Source organism: Dryobates pubescens, chromosome 9 (genome assembly GCF_014839835.1).
Source record: "Dryobates pubescens isolate bDryPub1 chromosome 9, bDryPub1.pri, whole genome shotgun sequence".
Taxonomy (NCBI): Eukaryota; Metazoa; Chordata; class Aves; order Piciformes; family Picidae; genus Dryobates; species Dryobates pubescens.
In genome coordinates, this window is record NC_071620.1 from 7962375 (window position 1) to 7975527 (window position 13153).

Sequence of the window (13153 nt, forward strand, 5' to 3'; positions counted from 1 at the left end):
AAAGAACAAGCATGAGATCAGGACAGGACAGCAAAAAAAAAATCTCTGTAAATATCTGTTTTATAAAGAAGTCAGGAAACTTTTGGAAGGGTGGACAAAACTGACCTACATTTGTATATATAGAGAGAGAACTAACAAGACATAGAAGAAGTTAGTTATAAAATAATTCACTATTTAAGATCTCATATTATTAGTGATCTGCTTTTGACAAAGGAAAGGTATTTGCTAGCAACCAGAAAGAGTAAATACAGAAAAAATAAACAGTAATTCCATCAAGAGTAGTGTCTTTTCTGATTCAGATAAAGCAATTCAGGTACCATGAAAGGTTAACAACAACAAATTATACAGGCTAAACAAACTACATCAAAACCTAAATGTGTTTCTTTGAAGTGTCCCTAAAACATGCTGCTTTGTTCTAAAGCAGTCCTCCAGAAACAATCAGAACCCTGAAGTGTGCTTTATTCTCAGCCTTTATAGATGTAGTGGGAGGTGCAGCCAGGAGTCCACTCATTTTGCTCCAACTGCACTCTTTGTCCTGTCCCTTTACTGCTGTTTACTGAGTGGAAATTGCTAGCTCCAGTTCACAGATCTGTGCTAAGGACACTACAGAATAGCTGGGCCACCACAGTTAAATGCCACTGAACTAGCTCTGGTGACACTGAAAACGTTGGAGCATTTCCACAAAGGAAGGCAAGAGGAATATACAAAATCTGTTATCCCATACATGCAAACACTCATCTGATTAAATAATTCAAAACTCACCATTTTCAGGCATTATCCTCTCCTTTCTTGGTCCAGTCCAGTCCAGACCACAGAGGATACTTCCTACCAACTTTAATGTATTCTATAGACAAGAAAGTATGTTTATCTGTTTATGTAGTACATTTCTTCAGTGCTCCTTGAAATAACATACCTGGGTCATTCAGCAGCATTATCAGGTCAAAAGCTGTATATCCATTTTTTGCACGAAGATTGACATCAGCTCCTTGATTTAACAAATACTTCACAACATCTTTGTTTCTTTATGGGAAGGGAAAAAAAAAAAGGCATTGCTCATGTTTAAAACCCTATTAAAACCCTAATATTCCATTTTCATTCTTTTATACCATTGCTCCTCAAATGAAATCAGAGTCTTCCTTTTCCTATAGTTAACCACATCTAAAATTTGTTCACAAGGCATTCAGAAGCTCCCACGGATTTCTTTGTCAGCCACTCGTTACTATTAATTACACTAATCAACACACAGAATGTCAGCCGACAAAAAATGTCATTTGAACAGTCAGCTGCTGAGGCTCACCCTTTGGAACTGACTCTAGAATTCCTTGACAAACACATTCCCAAAGAAAGGCCATAAATGCCCAGGGCAAAAAAGCAGATGCAAAGGCCAAGTCAGTAGACTAGTCATCATTTGCCATCAGTAATACTTCAACACAACCTCATCTGCAGAACAGGTAAGAAATTACATACAGAAAAGCCAAACTGACTGAAGACAATTTATAAACTCCAAACAGTACTTCACTTAATTAGAAATATAAGTTATGTAATTAAGAAGGAGCATTGTCACATCCTTGAGGTGTTTAAAATGCAGAAACAATCAGCATTAAATAATAAGCAACACAAACACTTTCCAACAAGAGCTCATGAAAGCGAGTTGTATAAAAGGAAAGCACCACCCCATTCCCTTCACCCCCTCTCCCACTTTCCCTGCTCATACACCTGAATAAATAAGCAAGACTTGCCATGGGAGCTAAAAGCAACACTGTAAAAAACAAAGCTAGAGAAAATGTATTCAACACAAAAATCCACTTGAGCAGAGACTGATCTTGTATAAAAATGAAGTAATGTGCATAAGCAACAGAGTACAAATGTTTTTCTGTAGCAATAGGTGACTGCCAACTCCAATACTGAAGCTGCCAGACAACACTGGGAGGGTTCACAAAATGTGTTGGAGGGGCTATAATGTTGACATTATCCTGGTTGACTAGGGATATCTTTTATCCTTCATGGATGCCTCTAGGTTTCTAAGAAGCCAAGTCCTTATCTCCATGACTAGGATGTCTTTCTGGTCCTTCCACTGAGCCATAGTCTTAGCTGGTTTTACCTAAGCATGAACAATACCAAAGCTTCCAGTAAAATTCCACTACCTCAAACATTGAAACTGTATTAACAACTGCTTATGTCAGAAAGAGTGATTCATATAATCAGGAAGGGAATTTTCATAACACAGTCCTTCAGGAAACTCAAAAGGGCAGTATCTCACAGAATCACAGAATGTTAAGAGCTGGAAGGGACCTTTAGAGATCATCAAGTCCAACCCCCCTGACAAAGCAAGACCACCTAAGGCAGGCCACACAGAAAGGCATCCAGGAGGGTTTTGAAAGTCTCCAGAGAAGGACACTCCACAACCTCCATGGGCAGCCTGTTCCAGTATTCCATCATCCTCACTGTAAAGAAGTGTCTCCTTGTGTTGAAATGAACCTCCTGTGTTCTAGCTTGTACCCATTGTTCCTTGTCCTATCAATGGGCACCACCAAAAAGAGACTAGCACCTTCATCTTGACACCCACCCCTCAAATATAGATGCTAATAAGATCCCTTCTCAGCCTTCTCAACAGCCCCAGATCTCTCAATCTTTCTTTGGAGATGTTCCAAGTCCCACAATCATCCTTGCAGCTCTCCATTAGACTCTCTCCAGCAGACAACCCCTGTCTCACTTGAATTGGGGAGCCCTGAAGTGGGCACTGGATGTGGTCTCACCAGGGCAGCGTAGAGGGGGAAGAGAACCTCCCTAGACTTCCTGGACACACTTTTCTTAATCTACCCCAGGATGCCAGTGGCACTCTTGGCCCCAAGGGCACACTGCTGCCCCATGGGTAACTTCCTGTCCACTAGGACTCCAAGGTCTTTCTCTATGGAGCTGCTTCCCAGCAGGATGACCCCTGGTCTGTACTGGTGCCTGGTATTATTCCTCCCCAGATGCAGGACTTTGCACTTGTCCTTATTGAACTCCATGAGGTTCACCTTTGCCCAGCTCTCCAGCCTGTCTAGATCTCATTGCAAGGCAGCACAATCTTCCAGTGTGTCAGCCACCCTCCCCAGTTTCCTATCATCACAACACAGGCAGCAATCAGATACACTCTGCTTCCAGGGGCAAGAGGAGTGTCTCAGTACCAGCACAGGGACATGCCAGCAGCAAAGCTCATTACTTTCTGCTGGCTGCTTTTACTTCAACTGTGCACTGGGGTGGCTGATGATAAGCAAAATGGCCACACCAGAAAAACTGATCTTCAGGCACTTCTGTGAAATGCCTATCACAGCTATCAGTACCACACTGGAAAGAAAGTAGTACGAGAATCTCATCTTACAGAGGTCCTCAGAACTACTTCTGAAATTTTTCACAAAGCAATGACAACTTAACCTCCTATTTTTCACCTTTGTTGCACTTTCATAGCCCAGTGAGATCTGCTGATTAAAGATAAAACCTGGAGCAGCTTGAAGGAGTCCAGCACAGAGCCACAAAGATGATTATGGGAGTGGAACATCTTTCTTATGAGGGAAGACTGAGCAAGCTGGGTCTCTTTAGCTTGGAGAGAAGGAGACTGAAGGGTGACCTCATTGATGTTTATAAATATGTGAAGTATCAGAAAGACAGAGACAGGCTCTTCTCAGTGATGTTCAATGACAGGACAAGGGGCAATGGGTGCAAGCTGGAGCACAGGAGGTTCCACATGATCATAAGGAAAAACTTTTTTATGAGGGAGACAGAACACTCTAACAAGGCTGCCCAGAGAGGTTGTGGAGTCAATCTCCTTCTACAGAGGCATTCAAAACCCACCTGGACATGTTCCTGCATGACCTACTCTAGGTGATCATGCTCTGGCAGGGGATGGACCCTAATGTTCTGTGATTCTGTGATCTGCATGATCTGCATTTGCACCATTAATGTGAGTATTACCAGCTGGTAATGAATCTTCACCTTGCTGAGGGGCCTGTCTACAACAATGGAGAAAAGTTCACCATCCTAAACTGAATGTTCTGTACATGGACAGTGCCAAGTCTATGGCAGAGATCACATGGGAAATACCACACCAGTTTCTGGTGTCTGACTCTTCAGCACCTTCCTGCATTTATACAGCAGCTTTAGAGAAATTGACCATTAGTTCTCCAGGGGGTGCCCTTCAGAAAACCTTATGAAAATTAAAGGGTGAATAGAGGACTATAAGAGGGCAATGTAAGAATGATTTTTAAGACTGGAAAATATGGCACACAGAAATATGATTTCCTTGAGGTTTCACAACTTTGTGTAGGCCTATAATCCTGGCAGAGGGTGATACTACCCTAACAAACCACAAAACCCACCAAAGGATGGAAGTTGAAATCTGCACAAAAGTACCTAGTGCCTGCCTGGTGCACTGAGCAAGAATCAAGTTCCCAGCTGTGCCACTTGTTCTGAAATCTAAACAGCATTCAGGTCTGCTCTGGTAAGCTGAGGCCAGTGCAAGGTCATAAGACTCTCAGTTCAGCCCCTGTGCTTCCAAAGTCAGTATCAAAAAGGGTTTTTTTTCTCTTGAATACAAGAAGAATGAAACTTCTTTACTGCTAGACCCAAAGACAGCATGTTTCTTACCCATGATATGTGGCCTGCATTAGTGCTGTCCAGCCATGAACATTATCCTGTTTGTCAATATCAGCATTTTTCTCAACCAGGAGCTGCACAAGGGGCAGCTGCCCAGTTACAGCTGCAATCATCAACGGAGATGCGCCATCAACATTAGTAATATTGACCTGACTTAGGTCTTCATCAACAATAGCTTTAACCAGTTGAAAGTTTCCTGCAACACAGTGATAAAACATAATCTACATGAGCAACAAAGAACTTCTTAGTCACTGAATTAATAGGTATTTTGATTTGCTGACACTGGTCTACGTTTAGTAGAACTAAAACAGCAAACATCAAAGTGCTAGAGCAACTGCAATGCTAAAACTAAACATTTGTACTGAACTTTGGGGTTTTACTTACCAGCTCAGTACACAAAACTGTGGCATAAACACAGGGTACTGTTATCCCTTATATTCCCTATCTATACACTTACAGTACAATCCATTACAAGACCATTTTCTGAAATGTAACAACTAAGCTACAAAGGCTGTATAAACTGCAGTGCATCCCCTCTGTGAAGAAACAAGTATGGAATAGTTCTGTTAATTTGTCATAAGATGATACCATACAAGGAAGACTGAAAAAAAAAAACCAAAACAACAGAACAAGTCTTTTGTGTCACATGTTAGCAAACAAACATATTCTGAAATTACAAGAACCAGACATGGTGGAAGGATCCTGTCACCACTTACCCAGTTTCAAAGCATTAAAGATATCAGGTTGCCTCATTTCTGAATCTGGAAGAAATAAGTATTTCTATTAGCAATCATTTTACAAAGCAATAAATAAAGGTACCGTAAACCACGTGCTTAGACATGAACACAAAAGGCACTAGTAACCTTTTGATTCTCTTCAGGGAGGATGAATCATTTCTACAGTTCTCTGTGCAGACCCAAAGCTACAAACTATAATAAAGCACCAGTATAGCCTTTTGCCTTTTAACTTCCCTTCTCTATCAGGAAATTGTGTATGGAAATTCTCTTGTGTTTCCTGCCTGGAAGGTTAAAATATCAATTAAAAAACCACAGCATGGTTTTGTGGTTTGATGCAATCCTCTTTACAACAGCAAACACATAAATAGTACAAGATGATTTTGAAAGGTGACTCAAAAGTTTTACAGGCTGTCTCATTTCTATTTCCTCTTGAGTATGGACAGGTTAATTTGTAAAGGTCACAAAAACAAGAGTGATGATTTAACTACACAGCTTGCTATTTGTGCATAAATAGATATCCTTCAGCTCCCAGATCACCATCCCCCTAACAAGAACTGCAATTATTACAAATTTTAATATTCTCAGTGAAAGATTCCTCCTTTGATGTGCCTTCAAAGTACTCTGAAACTGCTGACACTATGTAAGGTAAGGAAAAAACAGAGAAGAGGGTCCATATAAATTTTATAAAATCCTGAAGATAATTAGACATTTTCCCCCTCCTGCAAGGAACAGAAAAGTAGAATAGAATAGAATAGAATAGAATAGAATAGAATAGAATAGAATAGAATAGAATAGAATAGAATAGAATAGAATAGAATAGAATAGAATAGAATAGAATAGAATAGAATATACCAGACCAGACCAGGTTGGAAGAGACCTTCAAGATCATTGTGTCCAAACTACCATCCAACATCACCGAATCAACTAAACCATGCAACCAAGCACCCTATCAAGTCTCCTCGTGAACACCTCCAGTGATGGTGACTCCACCACCTCCCCGGGCATCCTGTTCCAATGGGTAATCACTGTCTCTGTGTAGAACTTCTTCCTAACCTCCAGCCTAAACCTCCCCTGGCACAGCTTGAGACTGTGTCCTCTTGTTCTGGTGCTGGTTGCCTGGGAGAAGAGACCAGGCCCCACCTGTCTACAACCTCCCTTCAGAGAGTTGTAGACAGCAATAAAGTCACCCCTGAGTCTCCTCCTCTCCAGGCTAAGCAACCCCAGCTCCCTCAGCCTCTCCTCATAGGGCTTGTGTTCCAAACCCCTCACCAGTTTTGTTGCCCTCCTCTGGACACGTTCCAGCAAGTCAACATCCTTCCTAAACTGAGGGGCCCAGAACTGGACACAGTACTCAAGGTGTGGCCTAACCAGTGCAGTGTACAGGGGCACAATGCCCTCCCTGCTCCTGCTGGCCACACTGTTCCTGATGCAGGCCAGGATGCCATTGGCCCTCTTGGCCGCCTGGGTACACTGCAGGCTCATGTTCAGCCTACCATCGACCAGCACCCCCAGGTCCCTCTCTACCTGGCCACTCTCCAGCCACTCTGACCCCAGCCTGTAGCTCTGCATGGGGTTGCTGTGGCCAATGTGCAGAACCCGGCACTTGGATGTGTTCAATCTCATGCCGTTGGACTCTGCCCATCTGCCCAGCCTGTCGAGGTCCCTCTGCAAAGCCTCTCTACCCTCCAGCAGACCAACTCCTGCCCCCAGCTTGGTGTTGTCCACAAATTTAGGGGAGCTGTCTTGTTATTCATCCATAGTAATAGTTGGCTTTCTTAGAATACACAGTCTACTATCAAAGCCTATGAAAAGGTTTCATATATTCAGAGGGTGGCAGAAAAAAAAGCAGGTTTAACCTCATCTGATCTGCATGCCACAAGTCTTGTATGCAACACCCAGTGAAGGCAGTCTGATGATGAGTTTTAGAAAGGCATTTATTAATCTTTATTAATCTTGATTGCAACTGTCAAAGTCTGTACATCTCTGCTAAGTCACTCCAGGTCTAAACTTCACTGCAAAACATAGTAGCTTTACTTCCCATTCAAATTCTTCTAACTTTAAACTCACAGTTTGCTGCCATATAAAAAAGGCCTTCAGGTACTGGAGTTCCTGTCCTTAACGTGGAAACTTTATTAATCACACCTCTTAACCACCTCCTCATGAAATGAGGTAGATTGAACTTCCTCAGCTGCTCCTTCCAAGGCAGGTTTTCTAGATTTCACATAGTTTAGGTTTTCTTTTGTGTCTGCAATATCCTTTCTTTTATAACCTATTCTGTTTTTCTGATGTCCCTTCTTTAGTTCTACTTTAGGCAGACCTTTGGAATGCTCTTCCTAAACGAGCACCTGGACCACGTGTTTTAAAAGCAAAACATTAAACCATTTTCAAATGTTTCACACAATTTTTTCTGGCATGACAGGAATCTCATCAAGCTAACATGAAGCAATTTGCAGAAGTTGGGCATCCCTGCCTCAGCCGAGGTCTGTGTGCCTACTCCAACGGTCTCAAAAAAGACTTGTTAAAAATCATAAAGAGCAACATATACATACAAAATAACCCTTTCCATTTCCAAATATGCAACCAAAATTTCAAGAAAGAGAAACAAAAAACTAATGCTCCATACCTGCCTGGGGTCTGATTGTTGTGAGAGATTCCAGGTAGTCCTTCATGTCTTTGTGTTTGAAGCCAACAGAGATTTCAAAGGGCGTTTTATGTAGCACATTCAGATGATCAGGATTAGCACCTTTCTCCATGAGCTGCTGTGCCAAGCTCACCTTTCCACTAACAGCTGCCAGCATTAAAGGACTCCAGCCCATAGTCTTCACAGCGTAATTACAGTCAGCTCCCCAGTCTAATAACAGATGTACCACCGCCTCATGTCCATGCTGAGCAGCTGCCATTAGTGGAGTAATATCAGGAAGGTCATCTCTGCTGCTGTTGAGTACACTTGTACTAAAATGGTCATAGTTGTCTACAAAAGCTCCAGATTCCAGCAACAATTTAACCATACTGACATGGCCACCTCTGGAGGCCATTGTGAGGACACTGGCTCCTAACTTATTCTGCGCATTGAGATCAGCACCGTTCTCCAGCAAAATGTGAGCCACGCTTATATGTCCAAACCTTGAGGGAAAGCAAAAGAGAAGAATTACCACCTTGGATGGCAAAGGCTTCTCAAAGAACATCAACATACTCTGGAGAGGAAAAACCTTTGTTACCAAATTGGCCTCACACACACAGCACTGAATGCAACAGCGGTCACCTTACTGAAGGGGAGAAATCAGCAGCTGAAGACTGTAAACTAGATCGTTCCACATGTTCCAGTGACCATGCTCATAAATGAGCCACCTTACTGTTCCTCAGCAGAAGAATCCCACATTTTAATAAGCATAAAACATTGACATGTACTCTGTGCTTCTGTTGCAGGTATGAGCTGTTAAAGAGAATAGGAAATCCTTCTACAAAGATATTAGCAACAAAAGGAGGACTGAGGAGAACCTGTCCCTTGTTGGATGGCAGGGGGGACATAGTGCTTGAAGATCAGGAAAAGGCTGAGGTACTCATTATCTTCTTTGATGCAGCCTTTAGCAGTAGTATCAGGTTTTCACTGGATACCCAGCCCCCTGAGCTAGAAGATAGGAATGGAGACCAAAACGAAGCCACCATAAGCCAAGAGGAAGACATACACAAGTCTGTTGGGCCAGATGGCATATACCTGAGACAACTGGAAGAAGTGCTTAACAAGCCACTTCCCATCATTTATCAGTGGTCCTGGTTAACTGGGGAGGTCCTAACTGACTGGAGCTTGGTAAATGTGGAACCCACCTACAAGAAGAACCAGAAGGAGGACCAGGGGAACAACAAACTGGTCATTCTGATCTTGGTGCCAGGGAAGGTTATGGAGCAGATCATATTTAATGGGACTATGAAGCACATGCATGGCAACCAGGTGACTAGGCTCAGACAGCAGGGGGTCATGAAGGACAGGTCATGCTTCATGAACCTGATCTCTTTCTATGACAGCATGACCCACTTAGTGAATGAGGGAAAGGATGTGGGTGTTATCTGGACTTTAGTAAAACCTTTGACAGTCTCCCACAGCATCCTCCTGGACAAACTGGCTGCACACACCTTAGACAGGTAGGTGCTTTGCTGTCTAGAAATCTGTCTGGATGGCCAGGCTCAGAGAGTTGTGACTAACAGTTAAATCCAGATGGCAAGCAGTCACTAGTGGTGTTCCCCAGGGCTCAGTTTTGTGGCCAGTCTTATTTAATATCTTTTATCAATGATCTGTATGAGGAGATTGGTGCTCTGCAGAGGTATCTGGACAGCCTGGATTGATGGGCCAAGGGGAGTGGTATGAGGTTTAACAAGGCCAAGTACTATGTCCTGCACTTAGATCACAACCCCATGCAATGGTACAATCTTGGGGAAGTGTGGCTGAAAAGCTGCCCCATAGGAAAGCTCCTGGACATGCTGGTTGACAGACAGCTGAAGATGAGCCAGCAGTGTGCCCAGGTGGCCAAGAAGGCCAACAGCATTCTGGTCTGTTTCAGGAACAGTGTGGCCAGATGAAGTAGGGAAGTCATTGTGTCCCTGTACTCAGCACTGGTGAGGCTGTGCCTTGAAAACTGAGTTCAGTTTTGAGCCCCTCATTAGAAGGACATTGAGTTGCTGGAGTGGGTCCAGAGAAGGGAACAAAGCTGTTGAAGGGCCTGAAGAACGAGTCTTAGAAGAAGCAGATGAGTGGAGAAGAGGAGGCTAAGGGGAGATATCATTGCTCTCTACAGCTACCTGAAAAAAGGTTGTAGTGAGGCAGGTGTTGGTCTCTTCTCCCAAGTAACTAGTGACAAGATGAGAGGAAATGGCCTCAAGTTGTACCAGGGGAGATTTAGATTTGACATTAGGAAAAATTTCTTTACTGAAAGAATGGTCAGGCATTGGAACAGGTTGCCCAGAGAGGTGGTGGGAATCACTGTCCCTGGAGGTATTAAAAAATGCAGAGATGCTGCACTTCAGGACATGGTTTAATGGCCATGGTGATGTGAGATCAACGCTTGGACTGGATGATCTTAAAGACCTTTTCCAACTGAAATGATTTTATGATTACTACATCCTTGTGCATATAGCAGCCTTTGTACACTGCAGCAAAGCAGATGTTAGTTGAGGAAATCTCGAAGAATGCTACTGACCACCAACAGCAGACATAAGATGAAAACTCCCTAGTCTCCTTTCAGAAAGTACGTAGCTGTGGAATTAAGCCCTCGGGGCCACTCTAGCCCTTAGGTCTATCCTGGAAGACTTCACTGAGCCACCTCAGTGGTGCCTGTAGTCCCTGCACATGATTAATTTTGTGCATATTTACTACCTCCTGTCCAATTTCAACAGGACTAACCATGACCAGAATATTAAACATGTACAGTTTGCTTAGCCTGGAGAAGAGGAGGCTCAGAGGAGACCTTATTGCTCTCTACAACTACCTGAAGGGAGGTTGTAGCCAGGTAGGGGTTGGTCTCTTCTCCCAGACAATCAGCACCAGAACAAGATGACACAATCTCAAGCTGCACCAGGGGAGGTTTGGGCTGGATGTTAGGAAGAAGTTCTTCACAGAAAGAGTGATTTGCCATTGGAATGTGCTGCCCAGGAAGGTGGTGGAGTCACCATCACTGGAGGTGTTCAAGAGGGGGTTGGATGAGGCACTTGGTGCCATGGTTTTGTTGATTAGATGGTGTTGGGCGATAGGTTGGACTTGGTGATCTTGAAGGTCTTTTCCAACCTCATTAATTCTATTCTATTCTATTCTATTCTATTCTATGGTTTCTTTTTTGGTTACCCATTAAAACGAAACACGCTCTTTATGTTTTCTCCAATGGTTTCAATGGTATCTTCAGTCCTTTTCAAATGGCAGCAAGGCATCTTTTTGTAAATAGTGAGAGGATTCTAGAGATTTAAGTATATTGGTTTTGAGAATAAGCATATGGTTTTAATTAAGGGGAGAGAAATAAGAATGTTTCTGCAACTTTTTCCTTTTTTAAAAAAACCTTTGTAAAATAACAAAATTGTTGAACCCTGTCTTCCTTCTTCTTACTGGGAAACAGCTGTGTGACTCATTCTTTGGGAACTTGCTATGGGTTTTAACTGAAAAGAGAAATGTTGACTTTGAAACAGATTCTCTTCTTCCAAGTATTTTAATGTGTTATCAAACAAACAGAAAACAAAACCACTTTTCTCCTCTCATTTATTGTAGGAAAGCACTGCCCTCCAAGCTTGCAAAAGTTGCACGTAAACCCAAGGAGTACTTGTACGTAAAGATTAGCATTGGGAACCTCTCACAACCCAGCAGAGGGCTACACGAAGCACAGCATCACTGATGCAGAAAACCACTCGGATTTGTCATTAAATCCCTCAGCAATGATTTTCCACATTCTCCAGCAAGCCACTCAGGAAAATACGGAAAAGCCAAGTGAAGCAAATGATTTCTGTTTGCTCCAGTATGTTTTATGCCACAAGTGACTTTTCAACAGGTAGATAAGACACATCACATAAATTATTAACTAAGGATGTACACCTACATTACTTCCAAGGAAGGAAAAGAGTATTGTTTTCACATTCAGGTTTCCTCTGTGATTGACTGTCTTAACTCACGAAATATCATGCACAGCTTCAATCAACACATCCTGGATATTGAAAAAAGAAACCTAACTCCCCCAACATCATACCTACCCAAATTTAAACTCGACTCCTCCTCCTCCCCCGCCCCCGGGGAAGGTAACAGGTGACCATTCTGATGCCCCCGGTCAAAGCCGCTACACCGGCGACGACAGCCCGCGGCCTACAGCATGGCGCTTCCCCGCCCGCCGACCCGCCTGGAACCCCGCTGCGCCCCCGGTCCCACTCCCCCGGCCCGGGGACTAAGATTTTGGTGGCAAAGAGTCTGAAAGCCGGCGGCACTCCCGAGGCGGGGCAAGGAGGGTCACCAAGCCACCTCGGCGGCCCTCCCATCCCCGCCCCGGGGCTGCTGTCGGCGCGGTAACCGCCCTGCCGCTGACTAGGCCAGTGGCCCGCGGCGAGGCGGGACGGCGGACGGAGGCTTCCAGATGCTTGATCCCTCCCCTACCTGGCAGCCTGCATGAGTGGGCTCCATCCGTAGTGGTTCCTGCTCTGTACCGAGGCCCCCTTCCGCAGCAGAAACCGCACCAGCTGCTCGTGGCCCCCCGCCGCGGCGAACTGCAGCCCCGTGTTGCCGGCCTCGTCGGTGCAGTCCACCGGCACGGCGGGGGCGGGCGGGGCGGACGGTTCCCCGCAGGGCTCCGCCACCACCTCCTCGGTACCGCAAGAGGAAGGGGCCGCCGGGTCGGCGGTGCCGCCGCCGGGCAGCCCCAGGAGGCGCCGGGCGGTCTCGCAGTCACCCTGCTCGCAGGCGCGGAGGAAGAGCTGAACCTGGGGGGGCACTCCGCATTCCCCCATGGGCAGCACTGGCGAGCTCTGAGCAGCCTGGCCGCCCGCGCCCACCCCTGCCGGAGGCGGCTCGGCGGCCGCCGGGAAGGCAGCGGGGAGGAGGGGACTCCGTCGGCGGGAGGAGGCCGGCCGAGGGCGGCTGCAGCAGCCCAGCAGCTCTCGGAAGGCGGGGAGGGGCAGCCGCGATGGGTCACACGCCGCCCTCCTCGGAGCCGGGCAGAGGCTTGCCAGCTCGGCCCGCTGGCCTCCGCGCCTTTCTCCGCCGAGCCGTCCTGCCCCGTCCCGGCAGCGTCTGGATCACTGCGGCTCCAACCCCCTTCCAC

General features: G+C 45.2%; 1 protein-coding gene across 2 annotated transcripts in view; it reads right to left on the reverse strand.

Annotated features, from left to right (window-relative positions):
• ANKS6 (ankyrin repeat and sterile alpha motif domain containing 6) overlaps positions 1–12839 on the reverse strand; it is a 45903-nt gene extending 33064 nt beyond the window's left edge. For both annotated transcript variants that reach the window (XM_054164319.1, XM_054164318.1), the window contains exons 1-5: positions 12490–12839; positions 7996–8495; positions 5352–5396; positions 4627–4831; positions 914–1020 (exon numbers count right to left, since the gene is read on the reverse strand). In XM_054164319.1, the coding sequence (XP_054020294.1) occupies positions 914–1020; positions 4627–4831; positions 5352–5396; positions 7996–8495; positions 12490–12839 (1207 nt within the window). The remainder of the gene's footprint in view (positions 1–913; positions 1021–4626; positions 4832–5351; positions 5397–7995; positions 8496–12489) is intronic.
• Positions 12840–13153: the final 314 nt, after the last annotated feature.